The sequence below is a fragment of the Lampris incognitus genome, chromosome 9 (assembly GCF_029633865.1).
Source record: "Lampris incognitus isolate fLamInc1 chromosome 9, fLamInc1.hap2, whole genome shotgun sequence".
NCBI classification, from domain to species: Eukaryota; Metazoa; Chordata; class Actinopteri; order Lampriformes; family Lampridae; genus Lampris; species Lampris incognitus.
The window spans coordinates 14,724,724-14,747,694 of record NC_079219.1 but is presented as its reverse complement, the minus strand read 5'-3'; the positions used below and the strand labels follow the sequence as shown (position 1 = coordinate 14,747,694).

The window sequence follows — 22,971 nt, the reverse complement described above, 5'->3', positions numbered from 1 at the left end:
AAACTGAAGAGGGTCCAGTGATGATTTCACCTGGGGTCAAAGGTGGGCAAAGACCAGCCTCTCCAAGCACCTTCATCACATGAGATGTAAGGACAGCTGGTCGATACCATCGGGGCCTGTGGCCTTGCCTTGGTGGAGTCTCCAGCTGTCTCCTCACCTGACCAGTAGTCACAGTCAGGCGGGGGAGGGTGCTTGTTGTCTCAGTGGAGGAAAGGTACTTCAAAAGTTGGGGGTTTGGGTCCAAGGAGCTCACTTGGGGGGGGGGGGGGTTGAGGGCGAAAGGCCGAAAGCATTAGTGGAAGTGTGTGGAAGTCTGGATGTGTGTTGGTGTGATGGAGGAGACAGCTGAGGGCTGTGAACTTGAACCTGTTGAAAAAATCTTTATTTTTTTATGCATGCTCAATGATCCAGGTAAGAAAATCACAGAAAGTTGAATCAGTTCATCGGGAGACAACGTTGTGTCCCGATGAACTGATTCAACTTTGTAATGTTGAACAAATGGTAAAGCTCATTTGCCTTCACCAGTCTGCCAACTGGTTGTCTGTCTCTCACCTTGAACCCTTCATTCCAGGCCACACGTCCCTCGCGTTGTTCTGCTTGAGTCTGGCCTCCAACTTCCCCCTGTAGGAGTCCTTGAACTCCCTCAGGTCGTTCTGTACACTCCTCTGTTTTTCCCTATCCCAAGACCCGAAGGCTTTCTTCTTCTTGTTAAGAAGTACTTTCAGGTCACCGGTGACCCAGGGCTTATTGTTAGGGAAGCAGCGAATAGTCTAGGCCAGCAAGGCGGTGTGTTCACAGAATTTGATGCAGTCTGTCAAGTTGTTTTTGTCTCCCCTGTGTGGTTTACTCAATGTGATCAGCTGGTCTCATGAGTAAACAATCCCCTCACTTCTCTCCGCATGGCTCTCCGTTACAAAGAGTGTAAAAACTAACAGTAGAACCATGAGAAAAGTGGCAAAACAAAAAGTACCCATTGCTGCTAATTCACTGAAACAAAAGTCAACAAACAAAAAAAACACATGAACAAGAAAATAAAGTGATGAAAAATGAAAACACAACAGGAGCCGCTGCAACAGCGAGGCGCCATCCTTAGCTTTGATAACATGAAACCTTGGGAACGGCCTCCCCACTAGATGCTGAATCACAAAATCCAAACCCTTCAGAGGAAAAGCAACGCTGTTGAGTTTAGCAAGGCTTTTTCAGGCTGCAGTGATCTTTTAAATCTATTGTATAGTTTAAGGTAAACTGGATCTTTATAGCGGTGTTATATCAGCACAAAATGGATATGCATCTCAAGTATTGACAGTTAACATCTGAACACTATCAAAGGAACACTATCAAAATACCCACATCTGAAAAATGCCAGTTTTGTCTTGTGAAATTGACTCCCATGTCCCCTTTTTGTACCAAATATTTGTTAGCCGTTTTCCACACAGAACTTCTGTGCTTGGGAAACGTGCAGCCCGTTTGCCTGTCGCGTTGAGTTTTGCAAACAATGGGCAATACTACATTGCAGTATTGTGTTTTTGAGTATGTATTGTGTTTATTTTGGTGTTGTGTATTTCTAAATAAAACTATTGTTTTATACATATGCCATATCAATTGATTGGTGTTGCGTTGTGGAACGATCATTATGGGAAGTACTCTGTGCAAAGTTCTTTTTATGTTCACCCCGTCTTGAGTCGGTCGGTCACCGGTGATGCTCTCATACGCTGTACCTTTAAGAGAACCACACTTTTTTTTGTGCCTTCACAGGATTCAGTGTGATATGAACTACCATCAGCTTACTGGGATCTTTATTTCCACAGCACAGCAGATGTAGAAGGATGAAAGCAAAGCACTTTCCACCCATGCCACTATACATTTATTTTTTAGTGTAAAAGCTGTTTCCTACAGAAAAATCTGACAACATTTAGGTTTGGAGTTTTTTGTTTTTTGCTTGGTAGTAAAGATTTCTTACATTTCGGGTCATATTTTGCTGTTCTGAACTTGGAAAAAAAAAGGTCTTTGTTGTTTACAGGTTACAGTCTAAATATGTACTTTTTTGTGATCCATGTATTTTTGGGTGTACTGCTTTGTGCACCATACCAGTGTACGGAGTGTCCTTTTGGCTGCGAGTGTTTTGCTGCCACACGCACGGTGAAATGTATCCGTAAGGACCTACGCACGATGCCGCAACGTATCCCAGGATATGCAAGGACTGTAATCGTCACAGGAAACAAAATTTATGGGATTGGACCTGGTTCATTCACAGAACTGGAGAATGTCACCAATCTCGTTTTAAGCAATAACAGGTGAGGATATCGTCTGTTTGTTTATCATTCAAAATATGTCTTGATTGAAATTTGACTGGCGTTCAAATAATATGATTGTAGCTTCCCCTGATATGTATCTGAAGAAATAAGTGCTGTGTTTCTGTGAATGTGTGTTACTTTGACCCTGTTACTGGTAAACACTAAAGATTTTTATTGATCTTTAAAATGTAATCCAAACATAAAAGTAATAAACGCTGAATGTTTGAAGACAGATTATTATAGTGTCTAGCCGTTTTCACAGTATTTCAGAGGTGGCGTCCCACAGCTTCTCTGCCCTGTCCAACCTGCGCTTTCTGGATCTCAGCGGGAACCAGCTGGCACTGATCCATCCAGAGGCTCTTAGTATACCAGGCAGTCCTCTTCAGGAGCTCAACCTCAGCCAGTCACTGTACAACTCCACCTCTTTGACCGACCTCGCCACTGCCCTGCGCTGGGGTGGCCTTGGGGGTCTTCTCCGCCTGGACCTTTCTGGAAACCATCTAGTACTATTGCCTCCAGGAATGTTCTCCCAACTTCACAACCTGCAGCACCTCCTCCTCACTAGTAATTATCTGGCAGCTGTCTATAATGGCACCTTCTCTGGGCTGAAGCACCTGGAGGTGCTGGACCTGACCCACAATGCCTTCAGGACTTTTGGGGCTGACGCGCTGGGAGAGCTTGGGAGGCTGGGACACGGCCACATTCTGCTGGGTCACAACCCCTATATGTGCTCTTGTGAGATTCGTGACTTGGTGGCCTGGCTGAACAACTCCTGGGCCCAGGTGACAGATGTAGAAGCTGCGAGGTGCGCCTCACCCAGAGGATTGCACAATGCTAGTCTGCGAGGGCTTGGGATCCAGGCCATTGGCTGCAGTGTAGCTGCCCCAGCCAAGGTGACTGACCTCTCCCTACAGACATCCTACGTCTTCCTGGGGCTGGTGCTGGGGTTTGTCGGCATGGTCTTTCTTTTGGTGCTCTATCTCAACCGCAAAGGCATGAAAAAGTGGATCATAGACACAAGAGATGCTTGTCGGGATGTGATGGAGGGGTATCACTACCGTTATGAGATCGACTCGGACCCTCGTCTGGGGCACCTGTCCACAAACAGCACTGTGGGGAGGGTACCAGGACATTTTAGACCAGCTACCTCACCCCAGCTACCATCTGACACCTGTATTGCTCAGATACCAACAGACACACAGCTCAAACAGGTGACTACCCCGCCTCCCATGAACCTATGATCCATCAATAAAACCAGGATGAACTGACCCATGTAGATATCGATACATATGTCCTACGAAAGTAAAATTATTCTGACATTGTTCTAAGAGCTTTTTCAATGTGTTTGGGCTCCCTGGCTTCTGAAACGTATTCTAGGGCTGCAACTAACAATTATTTTCAATATTGATCCCCCCCCCCAACCCAATTGGCCAATTAATCATTTGGTCTAAAAAAAAATGTCAAAAATAATGGCAAATGCCTAAACAAGAACTGAAAGGGATATCTTCAAACTGTTCCACTAAGACCAGCAGCCAGACAAAACTTGTATCCGTTTTCATAATGATGTCATATGAATGTGTATAATTCAATTTGTTATGTCATGATATGAATCTGAGAAAGGCAAGCAAATTCTGCATTTGTGAAGCTGTAACAGTACATTTTTTTTCATTTGATCAATGACTAAATTAAATGATTAGTTGCCAAAATTGTAATTGTATTATGTCCTTATGCACACTCAATAATCCAGGTAAGAAAATCAAGAGAAATTTGAATCCGTTCATTTAGACTCGACGTTTATTGAGAGAAATGTTTCATCACTCATCTAATCAAAGAAGGTTGAATTAGTTCGTCTGGGTACAACGTTTATTGACAGATATGCTTCATCACTCATCTAAGTGACCCCTCTCCCCCTCCCCGGCTGCTGTGTCGGTGGGGACAGTGTCAGCTCGGTGGCACAGCGTCCTGATGACTCCTAGTTTGTGCTCCAGTGGATGATGAGAGTCAGACCCTTAAGGACTGACCAGTATGTATTGGTTTATGGTAAACATCAACAATCGGTACAATCAATAGTCCATCTGTCATCATCTTACAATGCTGTGATTGCAACCGTTCCAAAATCCTGTGTGAATACATGGCCATTGAAACTCTAGTTAATGGTCACGCCTACATTTGCATATGAAACTATTGTTTATAAGGGTGGGGATACCTGCAGTCAGTTTAGACTGAAGAGGTCACGTAGATGAGTTATGAAATGTATCTGTCAATAAACGTATCCAGATGAACTGATTCAACCTTATTATTGAGCATGCATCAGGACATCACTCGTCTAAGTGACCTCTTCAGTCTAAACTGACTGCAGGTATCCTCACCCTTATAAACAACACAGTGGTATAACGACCGAAACCACCGACTAGTTTCATATACAAATATGCATCTGACCATTAAGTACAGTTTTCAACGGCCATGCGCACTATTCAGAGGATTTGGGAATGTTTGCAATCGCAGCATTGTAAGATGGTGGCAGATGTACTCTTAGCCCCCCCTTGGTTCAGGGATGGTCGTTCCCTCTTAACATAGATGGCCTCTTTGACTCCCCGTTCAAACCAGCGTTCCTCCCTATCAAGGATGTGCACAGCCTCATCCTTGAAAGAGTGGCCACTGGCCTGTAGATGGGTGTAGACGGTGGAGTCCTGGCCTGACGTGTTAGCTCTCCTGTGTTGTGCCATCCTCTTGGCCAGCGTCTGTTTAGTTTCCCCAATGGACAAGTCACGGCATTCCTCCTAGCACTTAACAGTGTACACTATATTGCTCTGTTTGTGCCGGGGGACCCGATCCTTGGGGTAGACTAATTTCTGGCACAGTGTGTTTTGGGGTTTGAAAGCAACTGAGACGCGGTGTGTTGAAAATACCCATCTGATTTTTTCCGCCACTTATGGACTCACCACTGGTTTAACGCTTAGGCAACTGTTGTCCTTCTCCTGTCTTAGGATAACCACACTTAACATGCTTAGTTAGGATAACCACACTTAACCCGGGCCTGTTTAATGTGGGATTTCTCCTCTTCCCCGGCCACTGTGTTGATGGGGACGTTGTGAGTTCGGTGGTACAGCATCCTGATGACTCCTAGTTTGTGCCCCAGTGGATGATGAGAGTCAAACTTTAGTGATCAGTATGTGTTGGTTTACGGTAAACGTCAGCAATCAAATGTCCCCCATCACCAATTGCAATTTCCCAGTCTAAGAAGGCTAACCTGCCATTTTTCACATCCTCCTCCCTGGTGAACTTGATGTGGTTGTCCACAGAGTTCATGTGGTCGGTGAAAGGTGGTACATCAAGAGCTTTAATTTTAACCCAGGTGTCGTCCACAAATCTGAGCCAATGGCCAAGTGTTGTCCCTGGATAGGACATCAGAGCCCTCTTTTCCACTTCCTACAGGGTATGCACATTTTTGTGACCATTAACTAGAGTTACAATGGCCATGTGTACTATTCACAGAGGATTTGGGAATATTTCCAATCACATCATTGTAAGGTAGTGTAGCGAATACGGGGGACAACGCAACCACGGGAACTGCCGCGGCCGGGAAGCGAACCCGTATCGCCCGCACCGCAGGAGACATCGCTAACCGCTCGACTAAAGGGTCAGACCCGCCAATCAGCGGCCAGCGTGTCTAATGGCGCGGGCGATACGGGTTCGCTTCCCGGCCGCGGCAGTTCCTGTGGTTGCGTTGTCCCCCGTATTCGCTACATTGGTGTCAGAAGTGGGATGGAAAGACCGTAAGGCCATCGGAAGCGCATGCGCCCTACGGCGTGAAGGAGCTGATACGCTTAAGCGCGGGGACGCGCCTCCCGAAGGAGGGCGGTAGTGTAACGTGCATGGATAAGAAGACACGTTGGCCGCTGGGTGGCGGGTCTGACCCTTTAGTCGAGCGGTTAGCGATGTCTCCTGCGGTGCGGGCGATACTTGTTTGCTTCCCGGCCGCGGCAGTTCCTGTGGTTGCGTTGTCCTCCGACTTCGCTACAATAGTGACAGATGCACTCTTAGCCCACCCCCGGTTCAGTGATGGTCATTCCCTCTTCACATAGCTGGCCTCTTTGATTCCCCGTTCAAACCAGCGGCCCTCCTATCAAGGATGTGCACATCGGGACATCACTTAGATGAGTGATGAAACGTTTCTCTCTCAATAAACGTTGTGTCCAGATGAACTGATTCAACTTCCTTTGATATATCCAAAGGACTTGAATCAAGTGCAACTGGATTTGGTATATATCCGTGATATATACCATCACGGATATATACCAAGTCCAGTTGCACTGGATTCAACTCCTTTGGATAACCATGACCTGGATGAATGGGAACATTCACAGACTTCCTTTGATATAGTTTTATTTTCTGTCGACTGACTGATTAACCGACCGATCGTTTCAGCACTGCAGTGTTCATGGGTTAAGGAGCTGACCTCATATAGTCCATGGGCCAGAGCCCAAAATTTCCTATTTCGGTACACTCAAGGTGGCAAAACTTACTTATAATTTTTGAAAGGATCCATGTCTGTAGATGATATTTTGGTATGATAACCATTCCTGAGTGGCAGCTGTATCACAGTTATCAGCTCATGAAGTTAACCACCCCCTAAAGTAAATTGCATTTTAGACGCTGGTGCATATCCTGGTTTAGCCTCATGGTCAGGACATTTTTCAATGTTCTATAATATTGTCTTTGGTATCATTTTAAAGGGGACCTTCTTAGCTTTCATTCAAGCCCTGTTGTGGATATTTCTCACAAATATAGAGGTCACTTGAGCTCTTCAACCCGTCAATAACACACATCTTTCTGCAATGTTCGCCTAAACTATACACTTTCTTTTAGCCCTGTGGCATCTAGGAATATCAGGGACACAAAACACAAAAACTGGAATACTCACAGGACTGTAAAGATTCAGGAAATGTATAATATACCCATACTATTTCATTGTGTGAGGTGACTGTGAACCTTAAATTAGAAGGGCATTATTACTAAGAAACTAACTAGACCAAAGCCAGTTAGTCCATGGGTCAGACCAGATATCGATATCACCCAAGGTGACACAACTTCACTGGTGCCATTTTATTTGGTACACTAACAGAAGTAAAATAATACATGATAACCTTTCCAAATGAGCAGCTATTTCATTTTTCTTTCAGGAAACCTGTTTCTGTGCCTCTCACGATTGTGTATTTGCCCAGATTTTTACAAATATAGCATTTCAACACCCCTGGTACTGATTAGCCTAGCTTAAACTCTGGGACAGTTCTTAGTTGGCCAACAACCAAGGATAACCAGTACTGTGTACTTCCATTCATTGTGCTAAGCTAGGCTAACGTGCAGCCAGATAGCTTTCTACTAAACACATATAGAGGAAACTGGTATCTATCTTCTTGTCTCACTCTGGAGAAGATTGTAAGCTAATTTCCCATAATGTTAGCATGTTCTTTTAATGTATATGTTAATATGATTAGTTAAAGTGGCTACGAGGAACTTTCATCTTGTGTTGATTTTAGCGGCCTCATGTGGACAAAATACAGCTGTTGCATAGCAACTAGGTAATGTATCTATTTGTGGCTATGTAAGATAAATAATGGTAATATGACGCTGGTGAAGCAAAGTAAACTTTGTTTTAGTAGTGTTCATACACCTAAGTTACATGTATTTGTTTGTATGTGGCAGGTGAAAACTGACTGAATATGGCCACTGGTGAACAAGCAAGTTTTTACCCAATACCAAAGCGCCCACGGGTGGAGTGCATTATCCACTGTTCTGATGATACAGATAAGCTGGTTTCACTACAAAGTGTCGACTCATGGAGAACTCTGCACAGGGCAGCTCAGATACAAAATCATGCACCAGTTTTGAAACTGGCAAAAGACATTCCTGAGGGACAGATTCCAGCAATCTACTACCACAGAAAGTGTCGCAGTATCTTCACTATGAAGCAAATTCTTGATGGCCTCCTTGCAAAAGAAAAGAAAAGTTGTGTCTCTGCTGAAGAGAAACCATCTAAGAGAGTAGCTCGACATGCTCCAAGTACATCTAGGACTTATGATGCAGAGTGCACATTTTGTCAGAAAAACAGCAAATATTCCAAGAGACAGAATACGAGAGAAGTACTGGTGCAGTGTCGAGAACTGCGAGCTGATGCAAAGATCAGGAGTGCAGCCACAAAGAAAAGGGACAGCAGAATCCTTGCCATTGTGAGTAGAGACCTTGTAGCAGCTGAAGGGAACTACCACAGGTCATGCTATAGACTTTACACCAAAGAAGAAGTTTCCAAAGGAGAGGTTGCCAGCAATGAAGATGATGATGCTGCAGCCCAGTATGAAGCTGCTGTGAATAAGGCATACAATGAGCTGTTCCTCTTCATCAGGATGGAGCTTTTTGGCAATCCTCAAGTGATGACAATGACTGATCTCTCTTCTAGACTGGTAGCTTCAATGAACTCCCAAGGCATTGCCCAAGTCAAGGAATCAACCAAGAAGCACATAAGGCGAAACCTGGAGAGTGAGTTTGCTGGAGCCTTGCAGATATTCCCTGATGAGAAAGGAAAATTCCTCCTCTATCCTGATAACTTGTCCATGAGGGAACTTGCCAAAGAAAATCAGTCTCTCAAAAGGGAGCTGCAGACCCTGAAAAGTGTCAGTGCACAAGATGTTATAGCCAAAGCAGCCATCAAATTGAGAGCAGACATTAAAAGTCAAGATGTTCCTCAAACCTGGCCGCCTGAAGTCAAACCAGAAGCAGAATGTCCTACCATTCCAGAGTCGCTCATTATCTTCCTGTACTCTCTACTCACAGGCTCAAATGATCCTGATCATGCATCCCAGAGAGGGCAGTGCCTTCTGCAGTCATTTGGCCATGACATAGTATATGCAGTGACATGTGGAAGTACCAAGCCTTCCAAGCACATTGTTCTGCCATTCAGTGTCAAATCGTTGACAGGAAATGTAGAGTTGATAAACATCCTCAACCGACTTGGTCACAGTGTGTCCTATTCACAGATGGAAGAGATCAACACTGCCCTGTGTCTCCAGAAACTCTCATCATCAGGGAGTGGCATTGCCCTTCCAGCTAACATCCATTCTGGCATATTCACAACTTTAGCCTGGGACAATATCGACCGTCTTGAAGAAACTGTCAGTGGTGAGGGAACATCTCACAGAGTCAATGGGATTGCTGTGCAAGCAAAGCCAGTCAACCCACTTCCTGTCCAACCCATGCCCACTGTTCCCAAAACAAAGAAGAGAAGCATTGATGGACCCCCACCAATGTTACCAACTTACAATGCTGGACAACGGGTAGGGCCACCACAAAGCAAAAAGTCAGATGCCGATACTGCAGCCAATACTAAGCTTGCCAGAGAGAAAAACCTCCTTTGGGTCCTAGCACGCATGTCACAACAAGAAGAACAGTCAGTCAGCAGCTGGACAGGCTTCAACATCCTGACTCGAGGAGAGATGACGGTCATCCCCGACAATATAGGCTATCTGCCTACCATCAATGCTCCAGCGACACAAATGTCTACTGTCAACGAGGTGCTTAACCAGTCACTGAGCATCATGCAGTGCTTAGGCCTGAGGAAGATTGTCTGTGTCTTTGACCAAGCCCTGTATGCGAAGGCTGCCGAGATCACATGGAAACACCATGACAAGTTCCATGATATCATCGTTAGGCTTGGGGTATTCCACACCATCTGCACACTGCTGGCAATAATAGGAAAGCGTTTCCAAGATGCTGGACTCAAAGACCTCTGCATTGAGTCTGGCATGATTGCAGAAGGCTCAATTGCTGGTGTTATGGATGGCCGCAAGTACAACAGGGCAGTGCGACTACACAAGCTCCTGTATGAGGCTCTCATGTGACTGACCTTGAATGGTTTCCTGTCCTGGTTGGAAGAAACTCACAGGAATGACATGGTTCACCTGAATGAGACACTGAAGACCATTGACAGCCTTGGGAAAGAAGTCTCACAACATGCTTTGAAGGAGGTCCTCGAGAACAGCTCTTGTACACGCATCATGGATCTATTTGAAGTCTACCGTGAGTTCCTTAGAGGTGGAAACGGCAGCCTCTCGAACTTCTAGATGTCCTATTTGGACATGGTTGAAATCTTGTTGGGGCTCATCCGAGCATCCAGAGAGGGAGACTGGATGCTACACTTGGCTAGCATTCGAGCAATGATCCCATGGTGCTTTGCTTATGACAGGATGAATTATGCACGCTACCTCCCCTACTACTACGCCCAGATGTCTGAGCTGCCCATCACACACCCAGATGTGTACACAGAATTCATGGAAGGAGGCTTCTCAGTCCAACTGGGCTCCACCAATCCCTTTGGCCGAATCCCTGTTGACCAAGCTATAGAAGAAACGGTGAACAAAGACACCCAAACAGCTGGAGGGACAAAGGGATTCAGCTTGAAGCCAGGAGCTGTGACCAAATATTATCTCACAGCTGAGTATAGAAGCATGTACCTCAGACAGCTGAGAGACCTGACAGGTCAAGGCAGGTGCAAATGGTCTCATCCAGATCTACAGAGTCCAAGGATCAAGAGAGATGAAGCAGATGTCCAGTCTCTCATGGACCTTATGGAGAATAACTGGCTCAATCCTATGTCCCCTGATGAGATTGATTTGGTTAGCCTCTCCACTGGCAACATGGCTCCACCTGATGTGACCATAGATCTCTTGAGAGCTCTTGAGAAAGGAGAAGAGGCCTACCAAGCATTCCAGCAAACAAGGTTAGATGCAGACCCACCACCTGTGAAATTCCACGACAAGATGACCAAGCAAAGTCTGAAAACATTCTCCAATGTCAGCACAAAACAAGCTCATGGAAAGAAAGCACAGGATGTGGTTCTGAAGGCAGATAGAAACCTTTTCAGTCACATGATCCTGGTGGCTGAAAGCAAGAAGGTGAATCTGAAGGATGTCCTTGCCTACCCATTGGGCCCACTACCATGGGCACTGGCAAATGCTGATGGGTCCTTACGAAAAACAAACAAGGCTGCACTTGCCAGAGAGCTTGAAAAGTATGTATCTCCGGCAGAAGACATCCCAATCCCATCTACTTCCATCATTGATGGGATGAGCCTGGTCCAAAAAATGAATGGCAACAACAAAACCTTTGCACAGGTGGCAGAGTCAGCCTTGACCCAGGTCCTCCATGAGGGAGCACAGAGTGGGAGGATTGATGTTGTTTTTGATGTCTGTCACCAGACTTCGATCAAAGATGCTGAACGACTGAACCGGGGTGGAGACATCACTCTCCAGTACAAGAGTCTTGCAGGGGGACACCATGTCCAGCAGTGGAGAAAATTTCTGTGCAGTTCCTCCAACAAGACCAGTCTCATCAAGTTTCTGGTGGAAGAGTGGAAACTCCCACGATACAGAGCTATGCTGCATGGCAAGGTGTTGTACATGACCTGTGAGGAAACCTGCTACAAGTTGACAGAAGATGGGTGTGAGGAAGCAGCAGAACTGCACTCCACACATGAAGAAGCTGACACCCGTCTGCTCCTGCATGCATTGCATGCAGCAAATGCGGGCTCAAAGTCAGTTATCATCACAGCTGAGGACACTGATGTCATGGTGCTTTGTCTTGGCTTCCAGAAGGACATCACCTGTCCCATCTACCAGAAGTATGGGACTCAGAACCGCACACGGTTTGTCGACATCACCAAACTGGCAAGTTCACTTGGAGACAGCATCTGTGACAGCCTAATTGGCTTACATGCCTTCACAGGCTGCGACACTGTCAGTGCATTCGCTGGTCGAGGGAAGCTGAATGCCCTGAAGATAGTGAGAAAGCACACTTCCTGCCAAGAGACTTTTAGTCAACTGGGACAGACATGGAATGTGAGTGATGAGCTGTTCCAGAAAATTGAGCAGTTCACCTGTCGGATGTATGTTGCTAATAGCAGCACTGCTGAGGTGAACAAACTGCGTTACCAGCTCTTCTGCACCAAAAGGGGAGAGGTTGAGTCCAGCCAGCTGCCACCATGTAGAGACTGTCTCTCTATGCATGTTCAACGAGCCAACTATCAGGCAGCAATATGGAAGTGCTGTCTGCAGGCTAACCCTGTGGTGCCAAGCCCTACTGAGTATGGATGGACAGACGATGAAGGCAAGCTGGCCATTTACTGGATGCGCTCCCCACCTGCACCAGATGTGGTCTTGGAAATGCTAACATGCAAGTGTGTGCATTCATGCAAAATGCCAAGCTGCATGTGCCTGTCAAATGGACTTCCATGCACAGACATGTGCAGGTTACAGACCTGCAGTAACCAAAAACAGCAGGATGGTCCAGAACTGGACTTTGAACTTGGGGAGTCAGATGATGAGAGAAACGAGCAGTTTGATGAATGACAGTGTGATGATTCTGATGGTATTACTGTGGTAGTAGTCTATTGATGCACAGGATGTTGATTCTGGACTTGGTTACCCAGAGCTTGATAACAATAATGTAACCATATTCACATATACCCATTACCCTACCCATTACCATTACATATACCCACTAATGATATGGGATTACATGTATCATTGACTAAGTATATGTAAATGTCAATGTTGTTTAAAATGTTAAAATAGTTCATTACCTCACTATGGTATTCCTTTTTATCATGTATTTTGATTGTGTATTTAAACAAATGTATAGAGACCAGTTTGTGACCTAACTGGCTTTGGTCTAGTTCTCATTTAAGGCTCACAATCACCTCACACAATGAAATAGTATGGGTATATTATACATTTTCTGAATCTTTACAGTCCTGTGAGTAGTCCAGTTTTTGTGTTTTGTGTCCCTGATATTCCTAGATGCCACAGGGCTAAAAGAAAGTATATAGTTTAGGCGAACATTGCAGAAAGATGTGTGTTATTGATGGGTTGAAGAGCTCAAGTGACCTCTATATTTGTGAGAAATATCCACAACAGGGCTTGAATGAAAGCTAAGAAGGTCCCCTTTAAAATGATACCAAAGACAATATTATAGAACATTGAAAAATGTCCTGACCATGAGGCTAAACCAGGATATGCACCAGCGTCTAAAATGCAATTTAGTTTAGCGGGTGGTTAACTTCATGAGCTGATAACTGTGGTACAGCTGCCACTCAGGAATGGTTATCATACCAAAATATCATCTACAGACATGGATCCTTTCAAAAATTATAAGTAAGTTTTGCCACCTTGAGTGTACCGAAATATCGTCTGGCCCATGGACTAATAAGTGCCTTTTTATTTTATAGGCGGTTCATTTTCTTTCCATCTCGGTGAGCTTTCATGGGAGCGATGTCACCATCATTTGATCTTCACAGCTCTCTTAAAGTACACAGGATACACAGAATTGTTACAATCAGAAGCTGGACTGTTTTGTCAGTCAATGCTCTGTCCTTCATTATCAAGTCTTAGTGCCACTGAGCAAGTTGGAGGACTGGTAGGAAAAACTGTCATAAATGTTCACTTCATGGCATGGGAAAAATGCATGTTGGGCATAAAGTACTTTTATCTAGAAAGATAGAGGAACCCTCTGATTATTGTGTAGCTCATAAGTGTATGACTCGGTAAAATTAATGTGTACAGGAAGTGCTGAATTGCGTAATTGTATTATAACCATGTATCGTGCAGTGCATGCAATTTATGTGTGTGTGTATGTGTGTGTGTGTGTGTGTGTGTGTGTGTGTGCGTGTGTGTGTGTGTGTGTGTGTGTGTGTGTGTGTGGATATACGTATTGAAACCGTACGGACATCCCCATGGCTCTTATCCATATTTCCATTTTTCAGGTATTCAGTCATGAATAAAATATTCCTACATTTAACTTTCTGTTGCCTGTCCCCCCCCCCCCAGTTCTAATAAGAAATACAGCATATCAATAAGTTAAAGACTCATACCTCCGACACTAAACCAAGTTTTCAACAAGAAGAAGAAGATCCGAGTGTTTCAATAGCGGGAAATGGGACAGAAGGAAATATCTGGGTAGGCAACACACACTGCTGGCTCTGCGGCTGTGCACCTCTCTGGCGTCTCACTCTGCGTCCTTACATAAAACCTGCCAGCCAGATACGATTCAGAAACACACGAACGAGATAACCATCTGCACTTTCTGTCCAAAACTGTCACAGTGCAAGGCATTACCTTTTGGACCCCCCCCTCCCCAATTTTTGCGTGGTAGTTGCGCAAAAGATGTCCGTACCGAGGACACCGTATAAAGTCATCCCAAGACTGTTTTCCAACCCTTCTCCAAAACACATATCCGCCTCGTGTGACGTCACCGCTTACCTGTAAGTGGGTGTAAGGTTTTGGAAGTAGCTGCGGCCGCTGGTTAACCAAACACACTGGGGACGGGTCGGGGGAAAGGCAACGCCGGAATCTACCTAAACGAGACGACACTTTTGCTTTATTTTTTTTTATATTAATAATTTTTTTTTTAAAAAAAGAAAAAAAAAGAAAGATGATTCGGCTCGTTTAAACCCGCGCTAACCGAACCCGTGTTGGCTTTTCGTTTGCTCGGAAGGAAAGCACCTGGGAAGTGAGTTGTTAAGCTTTTGTTTTTCTTTTTGTTTTCCCAGCGCCAGAGGAACAACGTTTTGTTTTTGTTTTGTTTTCCCTCCCGTGAGACTTCCGCAGTTCCACCGCCGATCGGATAATCCGGGCTGCGAGAAAAGCCCGGCCAGGTTTATCGCCTTCATATGCGGTGAGTTTCAGCTTAACGCAGACGACCGGGGCACACGGCCGGATGAAGCGTCTGGCCTGAGCCGAGTCTTCCAGACGTAGGCCACGCAGGAGCTCTCTCTCTCGGCGCGACTGAGTGAGTCAAGCGGGTCATCCGGCCAGCATTTACAGCGGCCTCACTGTGGTATTTACATTGTGTGTGTGTGTGTGTGTGTGTGTGTGTGTGTGTGTGTGTGTGTGTGTGTGTGTGTGTGTTTAAAAAAAGATGATGTAAATGTTTTGAGAGAGCTCCCGTATTTGTATTAGGCTGTTTTATGACGTCATGGGGTTAACTGCAAGCCTGAGATGGGGGGGGGGGATATATAGAGGGTTTAAATTACATCTGATTGTATCATCAATCAAAATACCCTCCCCTGAACAGGTCTAAAGTGCTCTGAGCCATGCCTGGCCACAGCACAGGGCCCCCCCAGTCGTCCCGCCATCACAAACAGCACCCCTCCAGCTCCAGAGCAGATGGCTATCGGCAAGGTCGGACCATATCCAGGGATAGTGCCACCAGCCAAGAGTCTTGCAAGGGCCACCTCGGGGAGCACACCCAGGAGCACCACACGGACTATTTCCGCCACTCGGACGCTAAGCACGGGCGTAGGGACCACCCACGTAATACCAATGGGAGGGGGTCAGAGACGATAGGTTTTATTCCTGGGTCAGCAGATAAGGCGCCTGCCGGCAGACATGCCTGCGGCTCCTGTGCCTCCATGGGCTGGGGTGGTTGTAAGGCCCTCATCTGCTGCGTGCTGACCTGTGGATTTTACGGCAGCCGAGAGCCGTGCCTGCCTGTTAACGAGAGCTCCACTGACCAACCCCCGAAATCGCCCGGCGAGTCTCGCCCTCCCAACGGCATGGCTGTTTCCAACCCCACTTGTGGCATCCCTTTAGAATCCAGCAAGCCTGCCAAACCCTCCAAACTGCCCACCAGCGATAGCTTCCGCTACCAAGACGTGCGTATCGCGGGGCAGACTGTGGTGTATCCGTATTCTAACCCCAGACGGACCCATGCTGCGGGCAAGGGGGACAGTCAGCGACCGGTCAGCAACACCAGCCTGTACTCCCGTGAGGACCTCGACCTGGATGACCTGAGCGACACAGGCACAGACATTGACTCTCTTATCACCAAGAAGCTGCTGGAGCTTTACGCCCTGCACCAGATCGACCAGCTGGCCAAGTGCACCTCTGACTCCTCTTTCTCCCGCAAAACCAACGAGATCAGCGAGCTCATCTACAGCATCGCCCAGGACTACAACCTGGAGGAGCAGGAGGCTGAGTGCAAGCTGGTACATGGCGTCATCCGCATTAGCACACGAAAAGGAAAGAGGAACAAGAACCTCCAGTCTACGGTGCAGAGACCCAATGGCCGGAGCGATGGAACCCTTCCCGACAGCGGCAATGAAACCATGATCTGCACCTTAATGAGCAGTGATTGTAAGATAAGGACTGCACAACACAACAAACCAAAGCTTGTTTAATTGTTCCTTGCACTCCTCTTTAACTGCTTATGACATACATGTACTAATATATAAGGAGTATTTATATACTGACTGTTTGATACACAAGATCATTTGTCACAGCCATTTCCTCCACAGCATGCGTAAAATACCGGTCACGTCACCTGTCCTTATGACTCATGGTGACTTGCAGAGCATCGCTGATGCTGTGTTGTTCTTCACTATTTTTCATGACGATAACATTTGGTTATTCATCGTATTTGGAAAATGGATATGCACAGAGTTTTTTCGAGAATCATGTATAGAATACCAGTAAAGGTCACCCAATCCACTTCAGCTTTAAACGCTGGTGTGTTGTGGATATCTGCGATGTGGCGTCTTAGACTAGAATCTGGGTATGTCCACTCCTGTTATCTGTCTCTCTTCTTTATAACACTCCTCTTTGTTCTCTGCCACAGTGCCTGAGGTGAAAGTTTCAGAGCAGACGTCGTCAGATGAGCTAGCAAGAAAAATGAGACACTACAACAGCAGAAGTAAGTATACGTTTGGATTCTTATCGCCGGGACGACCTCCAACATAATTTTGGGTCAAAACGCAAGATTGTGTGTTCTCTCAGGCTTCTGTCAAAGTCATACGCAGAGAAATGTTGATTAAGACTTGAATTTGAGCTGATGTTAATTTATGGCTCAGTGGGTATGCACATGTGATTTGAGCACTGAAGAAATAGGGCATCACAACAGTTTAAAGTGTCAAAGTGAACTATTTACTGTGCTGATTGGAGCCACGGTCCAGACTTGCCCTTGTCAGTGAACTCTATTTATTACTTCGTTGAGTCCATTCAGAGGCCGTAGAGTTCTGATATTCATCTTCCATTGCACCCGCTGCAGCTGCAGGCATTTTCTCACCTCTTCTCCACTTTCCAGCAACATACCAGGCTTTGGTAGCAGTCCTGCAGAGTAAAGTCCCCACATTCCTATCTTTTCTCTGTGTATTGCAATCCTTTGGTCATTAGCTGTCTCCTCCTCTCCATTCCCACCTTACACCCACCCATCTGCCCTCCTCAATTTACCTTTTGGCTCACTTCACCTTAAACGAGACCAGTGGATCAAATCGCATTAAACATATACCACATAATGTCCTATGGTTTATTATGCAATTTAGCAAACAGCTTGGGTTACAGATGGATTGGTGTGCAACGGCCCTTTTTTATTGTTCAGTGATGAAAAGGAGGCAGTGTCCTATTACGCGCCTTAGAACAAGGGTACACTACATTATCGTTCACATCTTGGCATGGGAATGTGCGAGGTTTCCTGGATGCATACAGATCCCACTATCATCCACTGTATCAGCACTGTATTAGCATGATGCTGTATTTTTTCCATACATTGTTTTGATGAAATACTTTGTTTTCACTCACAGCGTACTCCTCCAGCAGTGCCACAGCCTACTCTCCCTATCAACATGAAACTGAAACGGACTCCTCGGGAGCCCCTCTGCTACATGTTCTCTGAACCGCCATGCAACAACCAAAGCTCCAACACTCAAAAGACACATAGATGGATGTGGATGGACAACTGTCTCCTTCTGATATCTTTTTTTTTCTAACTTGCCTGCATAAAAAGACTGATGCTGTTACTAAGCGGAGTACCCGGACCGCCGTAGCGCTCCCTTTAATGATCCTGCCTATGTTTGATATTGGAGTGCCCTTTAAAATTCAAGGACCTCAGTGTGAGTCAGAGGGGATGGCACACCCGCGTGCATGTCCATCTGGCCCCGTGTTTCCCCTGCAACCAGCTCACTTGTGCATCAAGCACACAGGACACACAGTGTTTGTTTGTTTTTTTGTTTTTGTTTTGTTTTGGAGACTGGAGAAAAAATGGAAGATTTTCTGCTATTTTTATGTCATGCATTGACCTGTGCCTCTATGGTGCAAAGAGACACCATTACACTCCATTCAGTTTTGGCGCAGGCAAAAGGATAGGACTGATCTCAAAACATAACCGTCCTCGTTCCATGTGTGTGTGTGTGTGTGTGTGTGTGTGTGTGTGCGCGCGCGCGCGCGTGCGCGTGTGTGTGCGTGTGTGTGTGCGCGCACGTGTGTTAGTACAAGAGATTTTGTATGGCCTTGAAGGAGTCCTGTTATTTGGACTTTTGACTTAAATTCATTTATATACAACTGAATACAAGCCTCCAGCTGTATTTTAAAGCCATATTTTGATGCTTGTTGTGTTTTGTTACTTCCTGGGCTGTTAAACCAGTTGTGGCATTTTATCAGCCTTTTTTTTTCAATGTTAAGGTCTTGTTTTTATCAAAATAAAAATATCTCAACACCATTTTTGGCTATCCTACATTTATATAGCATCGTCAAATTATCAGTAAATTATAAATTGATTTTGCTGTATGAAGGACTGTTGAGGCTGCATAGTATTCACTTTGGTTCATCATGAAAAGAGTAGTGATGTGGAGTTATAGAAATCTTGACTGTGCAGGAACTTGCCGTTACACCGAGTGTTGAACAACCGAGTTAACCACCTCTTCTCGAGAGCCAGTTCGGTGTTGGTTCCACTGAATCCTCTTGTGTTGAACCACAAGATTAACTACGTCCCCCAAAACAGGTTTGTCTGTTATTTCCCTGCCAGCCTTTTCAGCCAATGTCTCATTAACCTGGCTTTTTACTCTTAACACATCGTTGTCGAGCTCTTCTCTCCCTGGGGTCACTGGTTTGTGTCAGGCATGCTTTTTCCGCCCTCAGCAAAAAGGAAGAACTTGTTTGGCTGGTTCTGACAAAAGAAAGGAAATAAAATCCCGGGGTTTGTCTTTGTCATTTATAACAGTGGAAAGAAGCACTGGAGAAAACCGACCTGATTTCAGGAGCTTCCCCCCTGCCCTCATCCTGAAATCTGAATGCCACTTACAACATTTGCATCATTGGCAACTTGTTTGTCATTTACGCTCCCTTTTTGGTGATTTTTTGGATATGTGCATTGTATAGTTTTTATGCAAATTTAGCAAATGTTTTGATTTTGCAAGATGGACTCACCTGCGATGTACAGGTATAGATAGAGATGCTGATCTGGGCTGGAGGGCCACCAGCAACCCGTTGACCGAGAGCTGATGCAAATGCTGAAATATGTGGTCTTAAGTGAATGGGGCCCATGTGGTTTCATTAGATATTCTGACTTAAGATAGTGCACAACCGCACTGCAGCGGCCTCCCTGCAAATGAACCGAAGTCCCCTGTGCCCGGTGTTGACATTTACGTGACTTTTATGCCTGCTGTTTATGGTATGTTTGGGTTATTCTGCGTAAACTCCCCATTTCTTTTCGCCGTCTGCCCCCACCGGCACATTCCTGTTCTACCTGTATGAGTTGTCATGTAAACGCTGACTGTTTCACAACTTAACATACCACAGGTGAAGACGAGCCATTAAGGACTTGATCTGTGTCAAATATCTGGAGTGTTGCTTCTGCAGTCTTTGTGATACCAAAAATAGCGTTTGCATTCGCACAAGAAGGAGGGCGTGCAATGCTTTTGCAAATCCTTAACTTATGAATTGCAAATCGTTGAATTCATTTGGGTACACCGTACATGAAAAGAAGGAGAACATTTCAAGTTCCACCTTTTTTTATGCCTCTCCTGTGTGCTCGCCTTCGGCCCTTGTGTCGTGCTCCTCCATGCCAGGCAGGTTTAGCTGGGAAGAAGTAACATCGGATTATTACCATGAGAGGGTGACAAAACACTACTAGAATAAAAAAAAAAAGAAGGACCAAGTATTTACTTTTTGACATGAAACCCTTTTATGTGAAAGAAGCTGTTGCCTCCTGAGATGGGGCCACCATTCGCCCACCCTTGAAAGTAGATTTGCGTAAATTAAATCGTCATAGCGTTTCTTAAACTATGAACCTGCGTCTGTCTATTTAGAGAGCCACTTTATTTATTTGTCATTGTACAGCTGCAATGACATTTGTTCTCTGCATGTAACCCATCCTATTGTATAGGAGCAGTGGGCAGCTGCAGCACCCGGGGGCCAACCCCAGTTCTTCTTTCCATTGGCTTGCTCAGGGGCACAGACAGGAGTATTAACCCTAACATGCATGTCTTTTTGATGGTGGGAGGAAACCGGAGCACCCGGAGGAAACCCACGCAGACACGGGGAGAACATGCAAACTCCACACAGAAAGGACCTGGGACAGCCTGGGGTTCGAACCCAGGACCTTCTTGCTGTGAGGCAACAGTGCTAACCACTGAGCCACCATGCTGCGCAATAAGGGATCTCTTGTAAGTCATAGTACACAGTCTTGTGTGGTCTCTTGTGTGAGTCACATCTGTATCAATAACTTTATTGTATGAGAGAGGGCATGACACTGTTTAGGCCTTTTTGGGTGCAGCAGATGTGATGTAACATTTACATTAACCAGCCAGTGACCCATGGCCGGTGACACAGAAATGTAATCCAAGTTCAGTTGGGTTCACAGACAGAACAAGGGAGGGATGACATAAGTGTACCTCACGCTGATAGTGTATATAATGCTTATAACGTAACTCTTATTTACTTTACGAATAAATAGAGCCACTGTAGTTGCTCTATTTTGAGAATGGCCTGAAATGTCATGTGGCTGTTCTAACGTGTATGGCTTGTTCTGATGCTGAAGTATTAAGTCACTTTTTATTTGATGTAAAAAAATATATTTATTTGAAATATTTTCCAAAACCTCACACACAAAACGTATTTACAACATCCAAGCAACACAATGCGTCCCCAGAACAACACAATCTGTAGTTTTACACTGTGTGGAAAGTTATCTCGCCATCTTTCACTGGCAAATAAAATGAATACAGATGTGGCTAAAGTGACCTCATTTCCATCTTATGTATTATGAATTCACAACAGAAGACGATGTATTCAGATCAATTTTGTATTTTTTTTATCTCCCAAATATGGGTGCTTTTTTTTTTTTGCAGTCCATCTTTGATTGGTTCACAAGAAAAACTTGGTCCAAGTAGGGCAAGAAAAATCCAAGCCCTACATACCGGACTCTTCCCTTCTGCCGTTGCCACTGAAGCTGTTGAGAATGACAGGTTTATCCTACTCTATCTGCAGAAGAGCATCTCCACCAGCAGCTCCAGAAGATCGGCCTGGCCGATCACAGGCCGGAAGAACAGTTCAGTGATGAGTCCGGGCGTGATGGTCTGCAGCATGGACGCTGTGAGCAAGATGCGAGCAAAGCGCCCCTGGTCCCCCGGATGGAGGGGCTGGACAACTTCTCTCAGAGCGTGTTGAGCCTCCTGCTGCAAGCCTTCGACAAACAGAGCCACCTTCAAGTCTGGTACATCTGTTTGAATGTCGAAACGTGAAATTAGTGACACATTTGCATATGGCACACTTGCAAATATCCCAGTGCTGATTCAAATACCTTTTTAAGACATCCTAGAAATTGCATTTGTCATTCAGAATTAATGAACTCGCAATGAACTTCATTTATGTCCATCATCAAGTGAGCACTCACCTGGATTGAATATTATGGTTCCCTTGAGGTACGCGTATTCCTTGGGACTCAAATCCAAACTCCAAAATTTCTTGAGGCAGGACTTGAGTTTGCTGACGCCTGTCATGGTGGGCTGCTCTCTCTCCATCTCAGAGCTCTCTTGACTGTTGAGGAGGATCTTTTTCAGCATGCTGTCAGCAGGGGTGTCAATCACCTCAAAGTCCAAACCTTCCTGGGCCAGGCCCAAGACAAAAAGTGGTGCCCAGCAGCTTTGAAGAAGTGTAAACTGGTCGTTTGGTGGGAGCTGGTTAAAAGCAGGTAAGTTCTTCATAAAATAAATTGTTTTAACCAACACCGCTGAAGCTTCTTTGCAAATCTCTGACGGCCTTTGCAAGCACACGGTCCGCCGTGTCTCACAGTTGCACCTATGAGGTATCAAGCTGTAGCTTGGGTTGATTGCATTTGGTTCGCTTTTATCCATTTGGCTGAGGATGCTGTAAAGAATAGCATTCGAATGTCTATTGCTGTGATCTGAACAACGACACCTGTTATCCATTTCTTTTTTTTTTTGAAGTTACCGTGATCGCTGCAGCTCAATGTTCTTGTCCTCTCCCTGAGATAGGATCTTCATGTGGTTGTGAGTAATGGTGATGCTGCCTTTAACTACGCCAGTATTTATAAGGCCAGCCCAGCCCACTCGATGGACCTTGACTTGTCAATACTCTGTCCGTGAAAAACAACTCCATGCACAGCCAGGTGACTGACTCAAACAGCCCCAGGATGTGATAAGGTTTTCCCAAAGGAAAGGAACGGTTGGAGTCATGTCTACATTTCAGGTGGGGTTGGTCTTATCTTACTCAACTGGGTCATTAACCCAGGCCGTACCAAGCAACCAAGGACCGTGAAGGTAATAATGCAGACTATATGTCCCCGCATGCTGCCAGCTCACACCTAGTAAGGTGGAATGAGGCTAAAGCAAGGAAAG

General features: G+C 45.4%; 3 protein-coding genes across 3 annotated transcripts; 2 read left to right on the top strand and 1 right to left on the bottom strand.

Annotated features, from left to right (window-relative positions):
- Positions 1–2,034: 2,034 nt before the first annotated feature.
- On the top strand, positions 2,035–3,535 carry LOC130118467 (trophoblast glycoprotein-like). The gene is made up of 2 exons (XM_056286921.1): positions 2,035–2,294; positions 2,557–3,535. The coding sequence occupies exons 1-2, from the start codon at positions 2,035–2,037 to the stop codon at positions 3,533–3,535; spliced, it is 1,239 nt and encodes a 412-aa protein (XP_056142896.1).
- Positions 3,536–15,108: 11,573 nt separating this feature from the next.
- On the top strand, positions 15,109–18,011 carry kdf1a (keratinocyte differentiation factor 1a). Its single transcript, XM_056287100.1, has 4 exons — positions 15,109–15,131; positions 15,417–16,477; positions 16,959–17,033; positions 17,920–18,011. The coding sequence occupies exons 2-4, from the start codon at positions 15,436–15,438 to the stop codon at positions 18,009–18,011; spliced, it is 1,209 nt and encodes a 402-aa protein (XP_056143075.1). The 5' UTR covers positions 15,109–15,131; positions 15,417–15,435.
- A 3,164-nt stretch (positions 18,012–21,175) lies between these two features.
- nr0b2a (nuclear receptor subfamily 0, group B, member 2a) lies at positions 21,176–22,600 on the bottom strand. Its single transcript, XM_056286702.1, has 2 exons — positions 22,008–22,600; positions 21,176–21,833 (listed from the first exon to the last, which is right to left on the bottom strand). Exons 1-2 carry the CDS (start codon positions 22,540–22,542, stop codon positions 21,592–21,594), a joined length of 777 nt encoding a protein of 258 aa, XP_056142677.1. The 5' UTR covers positions 22,543–22,600; the 3' UTR covers positions 21,176–21,591.
- Between the last annotated feature and the right edge of the window lie 371 nt (positions 22,601–22,971).